We start from the raw sequence: 14,631 nt of genomic DNA, 5'->3' as shown, positions 1-14,631 counted from the left end.
AAAGAAAGAAAGAAAGAAAGAAAGAAAGAAAGAAAGAAAGAAAGAAAAGGAAAGAAAGAAAGAAGAAAGAAAAGAAAAGAGAAAATATTTGGATAATGTGTGAAACACAAAAGCGGGGGAGGATCTCCTGAATTCCTATCAACCAAAAAGAAACACTGTATTTCATGTATTTCTTTTCATCCTATCTCTATGCAGCATTTTCTATTGTTTTGAGTGTCTACATTCCCAATTGACATACAACTTTATTACCTGATTTTTTTTTCTGTTAACTGTATAACAAAGGAATTTTCTAAGGCCACAAACTCTTTACAAAAAACATTTTTATGAGTTTATTTAACCTTCTCTGGAAGATTCTTCACTGGAAACTTAAATTCTTCAGAATAAACTTAAATTCTTCAGAATATTCACTATAAAAATCAATGGTCCAAAGAACATTTTGTCCACTCAGTTCCCAACAATCCAAATCCTTATACTTGAATCTTAGAAGTAACTTTATAAGATCAAAGGATATGACCACTTTGAAGTTTTTTAAACACATATTGCTAAATTGCTTTGCAGAAGTTCATTTAACCTTTAAACATGAGATGGATTATATGGTAATTTCTACAGTATGCTGCTGTTTTAAATATAATACTCTAACGAATTTAATAACCTTATGGCCTATCAGAAGAGTTCTTTCCCATCTTTTTACTAAGAGTAACTGTCTCCTATAAAGAACTTATCAAACTCAAAACCCAAAGAACAAATAATCCAATCAAGAAATGGGCAGAAGACTGAACAGACATTTCTGCAAAGAAGACATCCAAATGGCCAACAGACACATGAAAAAGTGCTCAACATCACTTGGCATCAGGGAAATACAAATCAAAACCTCAATGAGATACCACCTCACACCAGTCAGAATGGCTAAAATTAATAAGTCAGGAAATGACAGATGTTGGCGAGGATGCGGAGAAAGGGAACCCTCCTACACTGTTGGTGGGAATGCAAGCTGGTGCAGCCACTCTGGAAAACAGTATGGAGGTTCCTCAACATTTGAAAATAGAGCTACCCTATGACCCAGCAATTGCACAATAAGTTATTTATCCAAAGGATATAAACACTATATAGTGATTTGAAGGGGCACATGCACCCCAGTGTTTATAGCAGAAATGTCCACAACAGACAAACTATGGAAAGAGCCCAGATGTCCATCGACAGATGAATAGATAAAGAAGATGTGGCATATATACACAATGGAATATTACTGAGCCATCAAAAAGAATGAAATCTTGCCATTTGCAGTGATATGGATGGAACTAGATGGTATTATGCTAAGTGAAATAAGTCAATCAGAGAAAGACAATTATCATATGATCTCACTGATATGTGAAATTTAAGAAACAAGGCAGAGGATCATACGGAAAGAAAAGGAAAAATGAAACAAGATGAAACCAGAGAGGGAGACAAATCCTAAGAGACTCTTAATCTTAGGAAACAAACTGAGGGTTGCTGGAGGGGAAATGAGTGGGGGATGGGGTAACTGGGTGATGGACATTGGGAAGGGTATGTGTTGTAATGAGCACTGGGTATTATATAAGACTGATGAATCACAGAACCATACCCATGAAACAAATAATATATATGTTAATTTAAAAAATAATAATAAAATATGAAAGCTGAAAAATAAGCAAATAAAAGTAACTGTCTCATTTTGTCAAACCAACAATAAGGAAATTATTTAAGGAACAAGACAATAGATGTTTAAAAAATCTTAGTCTTATTTCCCCCCAATAAAGATGTTTATTCTCAATGCACACTTTTTTTGTTTTTTTTACTTCTTGTTGCTTTTATAAAAACTTTCATTACTGGGTGCCTGGGTGGCTCAGTCACTTAAGCATCTGCCTTTGGCTCAGGTCATGCTCCCGGGGTCCTGGGATCAAGCCCCAAAAGGGGGGGTTCCCCGCTCAGCAGGCAGTCTGCTTTTCCCTCTGCTTCTGCTCTCTCTCTCAAATAAATAAATTTTTTAAATCTTAAGAAAGTCCTGATTAGGGGCGCCTGGGTGGCTCAGTCATTAAGCATCTGCCTTCAGCTCAGGTTGTGATCCCGGGGTCCTGGGATCGAGCCCAGCATCAGGTTCCCTGTTCCGGGGGAAGCCTGCTTCTCCCTTTCCCACTCCCCCTGCTTGTGTTTCCTCTCTCGCTGTCTTTCTCTCTGTCAAAAAATAAATAAATAAATCTTAAAAAAAAAAAAGAAAGAAAGTCCTGATTATTAGTGCAAAATCAAAGAAATCTTCAACTCACTGCTTCCCTTACTGCTCTCCCTACTCCCCCTCCTTCCAAAAAAATCAAGCATGAAGAAAAATGCTGGTAGAGTTTATGTATGATAGACTGTTCTCAGGATCCCCATAAAAGCCACTTATACATCCATTTATCATACTAACTCCTAACATCATATGCATATATCATCATGTATTTTACTCACGAAGTCTGAGTGACAGGAATTTAAGCATGACTTAAAGCATCACCTATCACTTAAAAGTGACTATCTAGAAGTTTCCAACATTTACATATGATTGCTATACTGCAAATAGCACTGATGAGGAATTTGGAGATCAGGATTCAGTTTTAGATCCTGTCATCAGTGAGCTGGGTCACTCTGACTAACACCTAATCTCTGGTTCTCAGTTTACTCATGTGTAAAATCAAGGTGTCATCTGGAAGACCTATGGGATGCCCTTTGCTTCTCCTTGATCCTACAGCTCTGATCTTTCATATACTAAAGAAATCACCTACTGGCCAATCTTATGAAATGACAAATACATCTTTATTTTTTTTCAAGATTTTATTTATTTATTTGACAGAGAGAGACATAGCAAGAGAGGGAACACAAGCAGGGGGAGTGGGAGAGGGAGAAGCAGGCTTCCCGTGGAGCAGGGAGCCCCATGCGGGGCTCGATCCCAGGACCCTGGGACCATGACCTGAGCCGAAGGCAGACGCTTAACGACTGAGCCACCCAGGCGCCCCAACAAATACATCTTTAAAATACAAAGCTCCTTTAGGAATATAGAGTGAAATGAGATGTAGCCATTCATAGGTAACAAAAAAGAAATCATAAATCATGTTGCTGACTACCTATTTCGATATTTAAGCAAAATATTTAATATAGCATAATATAATGTAAACATAATGTACTATAACATAATACACACAGACACATACTTATAAGTATATATGCATATATCTTAGCCAGATAACTCTAACCTCAAGAAAATACCAGAATGTTTCAGGTCCTACACCATTCCTTAACTGGATAGCTAAAAAGATTCCAACCTTGCTTTTATCTTTTAGGACATTTGTGTCCTAGAATAAAGGGGTTTTTATATATAATAGTTGGCAATCAAGAAATGTATAAAAATATTATCCCATTTTCCTTGTGGGGTTCACAAATACAAAAAATTATCATTACCTTTCCTATGCTGATATCTGGATGCATAAAACGAAGGCAGTCTGAATAATTAGCCCATGTTTTATTTAAACTGTACATAAAATCCCACGTTCCATTGAGGTTACAGTGTCGGAAAGCAACTCCTGTAAAGACATGAAGAAAAACATTGAGATTGCTCAATTCTCTTGGCTTTCATGCCTTAGCCACCCAGCACTGTTCCAAATTAATCATTTCAGAAAAATTCAATACCTTTATGATTGAAGTCATAAATATAAGGAGGGCATGGGACTGCCAATATTTTCCCCACTGTTCCTCTGGGCCAACAAATGAGTCCATCCCATTCTGGGAAACAATTTCCCTCTAATAAAGAAAAAAATTAAAAAGCAAATAAACAAAAATGCAATTGGAACCGGACAGTAAATGCGCTCAAAATACAAAATTTTAGGTCTCCACCTGCAGCAAAATGTAAAACAAATTGGTAGTTGTGGAAACTAGAATGGGGTAGATACGATGCAAATGTCCTAAGATTCATCCATCTCACCTGGTCCATTAAGAGGAACATTTGATTTGCATAAATTAAAAATATTTTAGTGATTCTGCTATATATGAGTTATAGCAATTAATACATTAGAAACATTGGAATTCATTGTGAACAACTGTAGTAAAATTCTATCATAGTTGTAGCTACATTTTTTTACCCTAGATTTTAAAAACTTGCTGATAAAAAATATGATACCTGAAACAGATAGAGCTTCCCAGGTAAGCTCCAAGATTTGAGTTTGCCTTTTTACCAATAATTCTTTTTTTTCTTTTTACCAATAATTCTTTTTTTTCTTTTTATCAATAATTCTAGTAATTTGAGTCTAACACTCATCTCAAACAAAATTCTCACAAGCTCTACTCTCCTCAAGAATCAAGTATAAAGATTTGGAGTGGGGGCAATTAACCAGCCAAAATGCATCCAGAACCCTAGCACTTCTCAAAACCTCCATTGCCACACCCATGGTCCAAGCTTGTCAAACCATGATATTTACACAGAACAATCTAGAATTTGGAAACTCCAACTTTGTCTCTTTTCAGTTCTATAACTGAACTGATAATATAATGTAACCATAACACAGTGTAACCATACATTTGTGAAGAATAATATTTTGGGCTTTGTTTTTAACTACTTGAATCATTTTAAAACTAGGTATTTGCATTTACATTTCATTTTCTTTCATAGACATGGGGAAAAATTTTATTACAAAAATTTTTTCATAAATAAAGCAGAACATTGAATATATATATACACATACACATATCACCCAGAATTGACATTTGCTAATATTTTACCATATTTATTTCATCTAATTTATTTTTTGCTGAGGTATTTTAAAGTAAATTGCAGACAGCATAACCACTCACTCTTAAATATTTTGATACGCTTCTCTCAACCTTAAGGGAATTTAAAAGTGGAAATTTCTTAAATTAGCTAGTGAATTCAAAATGCCATTCTAGTTTTTTACACATAAATTAAAGAAAGTTTTCATTGAAAGGTAAATCTGGTCTTTCAGTTTCCATTCTTGCTCTCTTTTCATTCATTCACACAGTAAGCCAAAATCTTCCAAAGGCTTCCCCTCTCACTCCCAGCAAAAGCCAAGTCTTTACAAAGCCTGAAAGCCCTGCAAGATCTGCTTTCCCCCATACTCATCTCCCTGACCTCAGTTCTGCAAAGGTCCTCCTAGCTCTCTCTTCAATTCAGTGCGTTCACCAGATGGCTTAAGGTTTATTCCCCTCTGCCCTATAGACTTTTACTCACAGGTCACTTCTGAGTAAACTTTCCCCATTTATAGTTACCTTCAGGACACTCCTTACACCCCTTCCTTCTATACTTTTTACCTGAGCTCTCATTGCCTTCCAATAGCAAGTGTTATTTTATTACTGGTTTCTTAAACCACAGGGACCCTAAAGGTGGGGAATTTTGTCTGTTTTGTTCCATGCCTTAGCCACCCGGTACTTGGCAGGGGCTTAACAAATATTCAGAGTCAACGTTGTGTGTTCTTTAGGACTGCTCTCCATTAGTTGTGTATTGAACTTCCAGGAAGAGAGCATATTCTTCGTTTCAAAATGAGATTACTTTTAATGAGTGTTGTGTTCATTTTTTCTATTGCTACCATAACAAATTACCACAAACGTAATGGCTTCAAATAACCCAAACTTACTATCTCACTATTTCTGTAAGTCGGAAGTCCAGTGAGTTCAGCTAGGACTGAGTTCCCCATTTCCTTGCTGGCGATCAACTTCTAGAAACCACTTATATTCCTTGGTTTATGACTCCTTCCTTCCATCTTCAAAGTCAACAAGTCAAGGTGACCCTTCTCGTCAAGTCTCTCTTCCACTCTCCTTTTCCCCTCCTGATTCATCCACCGCATACACCACATGGGGCCCATCCAGATAATCCAGGGTAATTGCCCCATTTTAAGGCCTGTAATCCCACCTGCAGTGTCCCTGTGCTATGTAGCATAGCATACACAGGCATAACACCAGGTAGGTAGGGTATGGACATCTTTGGGGACCCTTATTCTGCTACCACAAGTCCTATCCATTATAGCTCTCTCAATTTTTTTGTTACCAAGTACACTACTGCGGCTGAGGAATTTTGCTCTAACTGATGTTCATGATGTCAAGTTGTTTGTTCAGTTTTGAATAGTCAGGCAAACCCTGATCTGTACAGAAAAGAATTCAGCATAAACCTGAAATTAACTTCTTAGTGTCCTCCATATCACATGGAAACAAACAACTCGATTTGCTTTGGGGATTGCTGAAGCAATAAGAAAAAGAAAATGTCTTCCCTCACCCACACTGTTCTTATAGAAGAGAACATTTTCTTGGAAACAGCCTCACTTTGCTCCCATAATAAAAGCCTATACTTTACGTATCACAAGCAACCCAGAAACCCATCACACTGACTCTTGCTTCTGGTGCACAGCTTCACTGGCTTCTTTCCACCATTACCTATGTTTTGTTTTTGTTTCTCATTCAAACAGAGTGCAATGAATCAACCTCTTTCACCAACTTTACCCTAGACACTCTTCTGTATCTTACTACCATTCCATATGGCTTCACATCCACTCACTTTGTCTTTAACAAGTCATGCATCCTCATTTTATCTGTACTGTCCAATCCTTTACCAGATGTCTATTGTGCATCTACAAAAATTGGACCTGGACACACATTCTTGTGTTCTGACAACTAGTTGTCCCCCTACAATGTATGCTGCAGGGGTGCCCGGGTGGCTCAGTCAGTTAAGCACCCAACTCTTGATTTTGACTCAGGTCATGACGTCCGGGTTGTGAGATTGAGACCCGTGCAGGGCTCCGCACTGAGCGTGGAGCCTGCTTGGGATTCTCTCTCTCCTTCTTCCTCTGTCCCTCCCACCACTTGTATTATCTCTGTCTCTAAAATAGATAGATGATAGATAGATGATGATAGATAGGTAGATGATAGATAAAATGTATGCTGCAATATCATGATATTTTCTGGCAAGAGTTAGTTACATGATGAAATAAGGTCTTCATACAAGTTTAAAACCCAATGACCATTTATTCTATAATTATGTAGTTTTTAAACTACCATGGAGACAAATCAGCTGATATTTTCCTCATGCTCTAAGGGGGACAGTTTTCTAGTTCCTTACAAGATACCACCCCACACACATACACACACACTCCCCAAAATCCAGAAAACCAACATTCCTCAAAAATAATGTTTCTGTAGATTGTGTTCATCTCTCTGGTGGCTCTTTGACAAAGAGAATAGTAAATATTCACAAACGTTGAAAGGATTGGGGAAGCCATGGCCTCACACAGCTCATACAGAGATCTTAATTAACATCTACTCTTTGATCACCATTTCACATCCTATGTGAGTAAATACTTTCATCAGTTACCAAGAAACTAATTAATTGCCTGATGATTCACCAATCTCTCTTTATAAATTAACACCATTAATTACATTTCTTGTCATCTTTTGTGTGTGCCAGGACAAACTACTTATTAGTGAGGGCTTGTCACACCATGATCTTCACACAAAACAGTCTAAAATTTGGAAACTCCAACTTTGTCTCTTTCCAGTTCTATAGTTACCCATAATAGAGTGTAACCATACATTTGTGAAGTCAAACCAGGATCAATAATATTTTGGGTTTTGTTTTTAACTACTTGAATCATTTTGTAGCTAGGTATTTGCATTTATACTTCTTTCACTTTCATAGGCATGAAGAAAATTTGTATTTTCTTTTTATTACAATTTTTCATAAATAAAATAAAATATTATATATATACGGCACCTGGAATTGACACTTGCTCATATTTTGCCATATTATTTCATCTGATTTATTTTTTGAAGACACAAAGAGTAGGGTGAGAAGGTCCTACATTTGTTTAATTAGTGTTCCAGATGGAAAGACTAGGAGAATGGGAGAGAGCAAAGTTTCAGACAAAACAGCAAACCATTCCCACCAATGACTAAAGACACAGATTCTCAGACTTCAGAAATCAAATGAATCCATACCTAGAATCCATATCCATTTCCTGAGTGCAGATAAAACCGGAGAACATCAAATGCAAAGAAAAGCTCTTAAAAGGAGCCAGAGAGAAAAAACTAATCATCAACAAAGACTGAGTACTGATTTGTCACTAATAACAATGGAAGCTAGAGTAAAAGTGAAATAATATTCAGGTATGAAAAGTAAATAATTCTCTACCAAGCATCATATGTCCAGAAAAAGTATCTTTGAAGATTAAGACTGAAATAAACACCTTTTCAGACAAACACTGAGAGTGTTCACTGCAATCAAGTTCTAATGTAAAGAAATCTTACAAAAAGACATACTTCATCTTGAAGAAAAATTATAACATATAATTAATATGAAACTATATGACTTTATTAATATAAAATTATATGACAATAATATAATTTGGAAGTAATTAAAGTATTTCAAATTGCTTATATTATTCAAGAGGGAGAAGTTATAAACTTTAAATGTTCTTAAATTAAGTATTTGGCAATTAGAATGAAGTAGATTAAACTAGATATTTCATTATAGGGCATAGCTTTTTTTTTTTTTTTTTTAGGGAGGAAGAGGAGGCGGGGAGGGGCAAAGGGAGAGGGAGAGAAAGTTTTAAGCAGGCTCCACACCCAGTGCGGAGTTTAATATCACAACCCCGAGATCACGAATTGAGCTGAAATCAAAAGTCTGAAGCTTAATCAACTGAGCCACCCAAGCGCCCCTAAGACATAGCTTTATTTTTTTTTAAATCTTTTATTTAAATTCAATTTAGTTAACATATACTGTATTATTAGTTTCGGGGGTAGAATTTAGTGATTCATCAGTTGCCTATAACACCCAGTGCTCATTACATCAAGTGCCCTCCTTAATGTCCATCACCCAATTATGCCATCCCCCCACTGACCTCCCCTCCAGCAACCCTCAGTTTGTTTCCTAGGCTTAAGAGTCTCTTATGGTTTGCCTCCCTCTCTGATTTCATCTTATTTTATTTTTCCTTCCCTTCCCCTATGTTCATCTGTTTTGTTTCTTCAATTCCACATATGAGTGAAATCATATGGTGTCTTTGTCTGACTTATTTTGCTTAGCATAATACTCTCTAGTTCTATCCACGTCATTGCTAATGGCAAGATTTCATTCTTTTTGATGGCTGAATAATATTCCATTGGGTATATATACCACATCTCCTTTATCCATTCATCTGTTGATGGACATCTGGGCTCTTTCCCCAGTTTGGCTATTGTGGACATTGCTGCTATAAACACTGGGGTGCATGTGCCCCTTCAAATCACTATGTTTATATCTTTTGGATAAATACCTGGTAGTGCAATTGCTGGGTTGTAGGGTAGTTCTATTTTTAACTTTTTGAGGAACCTCCATACTGTTTTCCAGAGTGGCTGCACCAATTTGCACTCCCACCAATAGCATAAGAGGGTTCCCCTTTCTCCACATCCTTGCCCACATCTGTTGTTTCCTGAGTTGTTCATTTTAGTAGGGCATAGCTTTAAAGACATCTGCTGCATTCAGACTGTTGGGAATTGAGGGAAGCTCAGTAAATAGCACCTCCCTTTTTAAAAAATTCATTAATTATACTCAACTATAAGGGCAAGGCATTTTCCCATATAAAACATTGTAACTTACCTACTACTCCAAAAATTCCAATAAATAACTTTTCTCAATGGCTCCAGTAAGAATTGAGAGTGATCACCAGGCCCCAAGTAGCACAAGCCACAAGCTCCTGAGCAGTTACAACAGTAAGCCACCCAAGTGCACCAAGGTGACCACAAGCTCACTTGTAGTGTTGTCGTTTTGTTTTTCTAGTTCCCCACTTGAATTTGGAACTAACTGAGAAATTACATATCTAGTTCCCCACTTGAATGTGGAACCAGTCAAGAAATTACATAGAGAGCCAGGCATATGGAAATTAAATAATCATTTTATTAAGAAGAACATTTTTTTTTGAGAACAGGGCCTAGGTACATATAAAAAGGCCTGCTTGTCTATTCCTCTGATATTCATATATACTACCTAAAACTGCAAGCAATATGCACACGAACAGAGCCTGTCCCTCCAAGCTTACTACCTGGTTAAGGGCAAACCAGGATGCATGCTCTCTGCAAGCAAACAGATCCCAAAGAGAGGCCTGAGAGACCGATGTGCACATGCCCAGCTGCTATTCTGAAACTCAAAAATCAGGCAAGTTATTCTGTCCATAGGGAGGGAAGAGCTTCTGGTTAAAGGAATGAAAAGAGTGGGGCGCCTGGGTGGCTCAGTTGTTAAGCGTCTGCCTTCAGCTCAGGTCATGATCCTGGGATCTTGGGATTGAGCCCCCACGTCGGGCTCCTGGCTCAGCGGGGAGCCTGCTTCTCCTTCTCCCACTCCCCCTGCTTGTGTTCCCTCTCTCGCTGTGTCTCTCTCTGTCAAATAAATAAGTAGAATCTTTAAAAAAAAAAAAAAAGAAAGAAAGAAATGAAAAGAGCATGATTCTGCTACATGATCCTTCATATGAAAATATGTAGTGACTGATGAGGAACACCCTACCACTTCTTAAAAGGGGAATTTGAGTCTTTTTGAGGACTGGGGTAGGGTAGGGACACAAGAAGACATAATTTTTAGCACCTTTACCTCCTTCCTGAAGTTGAGCTGTGATGTTGAGTTCACACTGTACTTTAGCTTTCAGCACAAGGACAATCTGCTCCTCTATAGTAATGGTGCCATCAAAATCCAGCTGTGGAAATGAATAAAATACAAACAGAAAAATATTCCCATTACCTCTTTTTTAAACCATGATATAATCTTTCATTATCTCATTCTATACAGTTGAAAATTAAAGTTTTGATATCCAGCTATCTGGAATAGTCTTTTACCTGAGTCAAACTTTCTACTAGATATCTTTCACCAGATACCTTGATACCCATTCCCACCCTGGAATGTGCTTCTAACATACAAGTGAATAATTAATTCTTATTGAATGAGTTCACCTAGATTTGGCTTTAACACCACCAGTAATGGAGAGGAAATTCTACTTTGGAAACCTTTATTTCAATGAAATATATTTTATTTTAAATATGACAAAATATTCATAGGTGTTTGTTCAAAGCATGGTGCCTGGACCACCTGAATCTGATGCTCATATAAAATGTACATCCTTAAGCTACACATCAGATTCAGTGAATCAGAATTTATTTCTGGAGGTGGTGACTGGTAATCCCCATGTTTCACAGGAACCCGTTGTGGTTCTTGCACTAACTTTAATGGGTTTGAGAACCAACATATTTGAAGGTACAAGATAATCGTGAAGATCATCCTATTCAAGTTTCAACCAGAAAGGCAGAACTACGAAGAGAATAAACAAGAACTAATTTTTTGGATTGGAATACACATCATAATTTAATCATCAGGTTAACACAACGCAGATCCTGAGTTAAAAGTAGCTACACTAAAAGTGAACCATAAAAAGCTCACTTATCCAGAAGGGAGAGTGAAATGTGGGCCTATGAGCCATCTGGGTAAGCATGGTAATAAAACTGACTTCTTCCCATTCATTATCCAGAAACAGCCAAGCACCATTCATGTTTTGTTTTGTTTTGTGGCTGGTTTTTTGTTTTTTCACTTCAATAGTTATTTTCTTCAATCCTAGAAACCGCTGGGTAAGCTGTGACCAAGTTTCAGAACTATAAATTTGATTTTGAGAAATCTGACTTCAGTTATCAAACATGAACATTGCAAATCGTTCCTTGCCCATTTTTACTTGAATAAATACATTTTTTGTTTTCTTTTGTGCAGATTAACCTTTTTACCAGGATAACATTTTCAGGAACATAAGCATTATAAACTATAGCTTCTACAGATATTTTGCTCTACACAATGTGGCCAGTTTAATCAGGAGCAAACTTGATTAGAATGTGTTAATTCATGATCTTTTAAATTGCTCTTTAGTCATTTCAAGGGAGAAAAAGGAAATGTTTAACATCTTTTATATTCCTTTCCCTTCCTCCTTAGTTACAGATACAAGTGTTCTTCACCATAGAGGGACAGTAAATCATAGTGTACTTAAAACAGAAGAGGAGTTTTCATGTTCAATGTCTATTACTCCAAAGGCAACAACTGCATCCAAAATAAAATGGCACATTTAGTAAAAAAAAAAAATCAGTAATTTTTTTCTGAGTAAGTGATCATTTACAATTTGCAATAAAATGTTGTATTTTGCTGAAAGTACTTAAAGTTGTTGTTATAGATACTGATGGGTTAACGTTAGAATATGCAGATTCTTATAATTTCAATATTCACATTTATTCCATTTTTAAGTAAACATGAACCCATAAATTAGATATTCTTAAAAAGAAGCATTCTGGAACTTCCACTTCTGCATTATGGAGTAGATGTATCTTTCTCTACTTCTCCTAGTAAGTACAACTAAAAACTCTGGACATTATATATAAAATGAACATGAGATGATTCTGAAAGGCAAAGAGCAGAAAGCAGACCCGCTAGGGACCTCAGATCCCAAAGAACAACACAGTGGTAAATTCTCTTGGTTTTTTGTTTTTGTTTTTGTTTTTGTTTTTTGCTTTATGTATTTGGGACGTGGAGTTGAAAAGCTGGCAACTCTGAAACACCAACAGACAATGACCAAAAAAAAAAAAAAAAAAGCCTCAAGAAAACCATGCTCTCTACAGCAAGGAAGGAAAGGAACTGCCTGAGTAGACAGAAAACTTTTACATCAATAACAGCTTGACCTAAGCCAAACACCACAGAAAAAACACTGCAGTTCTATCCCAACTGAAACCAGCAAAGACCAAGTGGAGATCCACCCTTAGTGGGTTGTAAGGAGGTGACCCTATACTCTCTCCAGAGTGGTTTCAGAGTGAGGTAGAGAGCCAGGACATTCACCCACACTGGTCTGTAACATTCCCCATCGCCCCTTAGGTGTCTGTGGAGACCATGTAGGGAGCCTGGACTTCCACCCCCTGCTGGCAGTTAAAAGGTACCCCTCCTTGGGGTGCTGTCAGAAAAGACCAAGTAGGGAGTCAGCCTAGCAATGAGGCCATCCCATTGTGGTGTCAGTGGAGACCACGTGGGGAGTAGAACTCATATCCCCACCCATCAGCAACAAGGAGCTCCCCACCTTGGGTGTCAACAGAAGCTGCCTGGGGAACCTAAACTTCTACTGACACCCTCACTTCCCCGATTATATTAATACCAGATAAAGTAGACTTCAGAGCAAACAAAACTACCAGAGACCAAGAGGGACATTATATAAGGATAAAAGTGTCATTCCACCAATAAAAGACATAGCTATCTTAAAAGTGTATACAACAAAAAACAAAAATATGGGCGCCTGGGTGGCTCAGTCAGTGAAGCAAATGACTCTTGGTTTCAGCTCAGGTCATTATCTCAGGGTCATGAGATGGATCCCCACGTGAGGCTCTGTGCTCAGTGGGGAGTCTGCTTGAGATTCTCTCTCTCCTTCTCCCTCTGGCCCACACACTCTCACTCTCTCTCTAAAATAAATAAATAAATCTTTAAAAAAAAAAAAAACAGAAAAATATATGAAATAAACATTGAGAGAATTGAAAGAGGAAATAGACACATCCACAATTATAGTTGGAAACTTCAATACTCCTTGCTCAGTTGATAGAACAATGAGACAGAAAAGCAGCAAAGATATAGAAGAACTCAACAACACAATCAACTCAGAGGATCTAATAGGCATTTACAGAACACTTCACTCAGCAAGGCAGAGTACTCATTCTTTCTGAGTGCTCACAGAATATATACCAAGGCAGACCATGTCCCGGGCCATAAAACAGATCTCAACAAGTTTAGAACTGAAATCATACAGAGTAGGTTCTCAGACACAATGGGTTCAAACCAGAAATCAAAAACAGAAAGACAGGGGCGCCTGGGTGGCTCAGTCGTTGGGCGTCTGCCTTCGGTTGAGGTCATGATCCCAGGGTCCTGGGATCGAGCCCCGCTTCGGGCTCCCTGCTCGGCGGGAAGCCTGCTTCTCCCTCTCCCACTCCCCCGTTTGTGTTCCTGCTCTCACTAACTCTCTTTGTCAAATAAATAAATAAAATCTTTAAAAAAAAAGAAAAAAACAGAAAGATAACAGGAAAATCTCCAAACACTTGGAAACTAAACAACATACTTCTAAATAATCCATGGGTCAAAAAGGAAGTCCCAGGGGAAATCAAAACAATATACTAACTGAATGAAAATGAAAATACAAAATATCAAAATGCGTAAGGCACAACTAAGGCAATGCTAAGAGGAATTTCCAGCACTAAATACCTATATTGGAAAAGAAGAAAAGTCTCGTATCAATAACATAATGTCCCACCTCAAGGACCTGCAAGAAGAAGAGCAAACTAAAACCAAAGCAAATAGAAAGAAGGACATAATAAAGATAAAAATGGAAATCAATACAATTAAAAAAAACAGTGGAGAATATCAATGAAACAGTTAGGTCTTTAAAAAGATAATAAAATTGACAAACTTCTAGTAAGTGAACAAAGGGAAAAAAAAGAGAGAAGACACGCAATATAAATTATAGAAAAGGAGAACAGATTAGTGGTTGCCTTGGGGTTGAGGAGGAGGAGATGTGTGTCTACAGAATGGCAACAGAAGGAGAATCTTTTGGAGATGGAAAAGTT

General features: G+C 37.4%; 1 protein-coding gene across 2 annotated transcripts in view; it reads right to left on the bottom strand.

Annotated features, from left to right (window-relative positions):
* Positions 1 to 14,631, bottom strand: part of PTH2R (parathyroid hormone 2 receptor) — a 76,645-nt gene that overhangs the window by 48,145 nt on the left and 13,869 nt on the right. Inside the window, exons 2-4 of one of the 2 annotated variants that reach the window (XM_021703219.1) lie at positions 10,601 to 10,703; positions 3,676 to 3,786; positions 3,448 to 3,569 (exon numbers count right to left, since the gene is read on the bottom strand). In XM_021703219.1, the coding sequence (XP_021558894.1) occupies positions 3,448 to 3,569; positions 3,676 to 3,786; positions 10,601 to 10,703 (336 nt within the window). Of the gene's footprint in view, positions 1 to 3,447; positions 3,570 to 3,675; positions 3,787 to 10,600; positions 10,704 to 14,631 lie in introns of those variants that run through there. The other variant, XM_044913393.1, reaches the window with a different exon arrangement.

Source organism: Neomonachus schauinslandi, chromosome 3, assembly GCF_002201575.2.
Source record: "Neomonachus schauinslandi chromosome 3, ASM220157v2, whole genome shotgun sequence".
NCBI lineage: Eukaryota > Metazoa > Chordata > Mammalia > Carnivora > Phocidae > Neomonachus > Neomonachus schauinslandi.
This window is presented reverse-complemented; position numbering and strand designations above follow the sequence as displayed.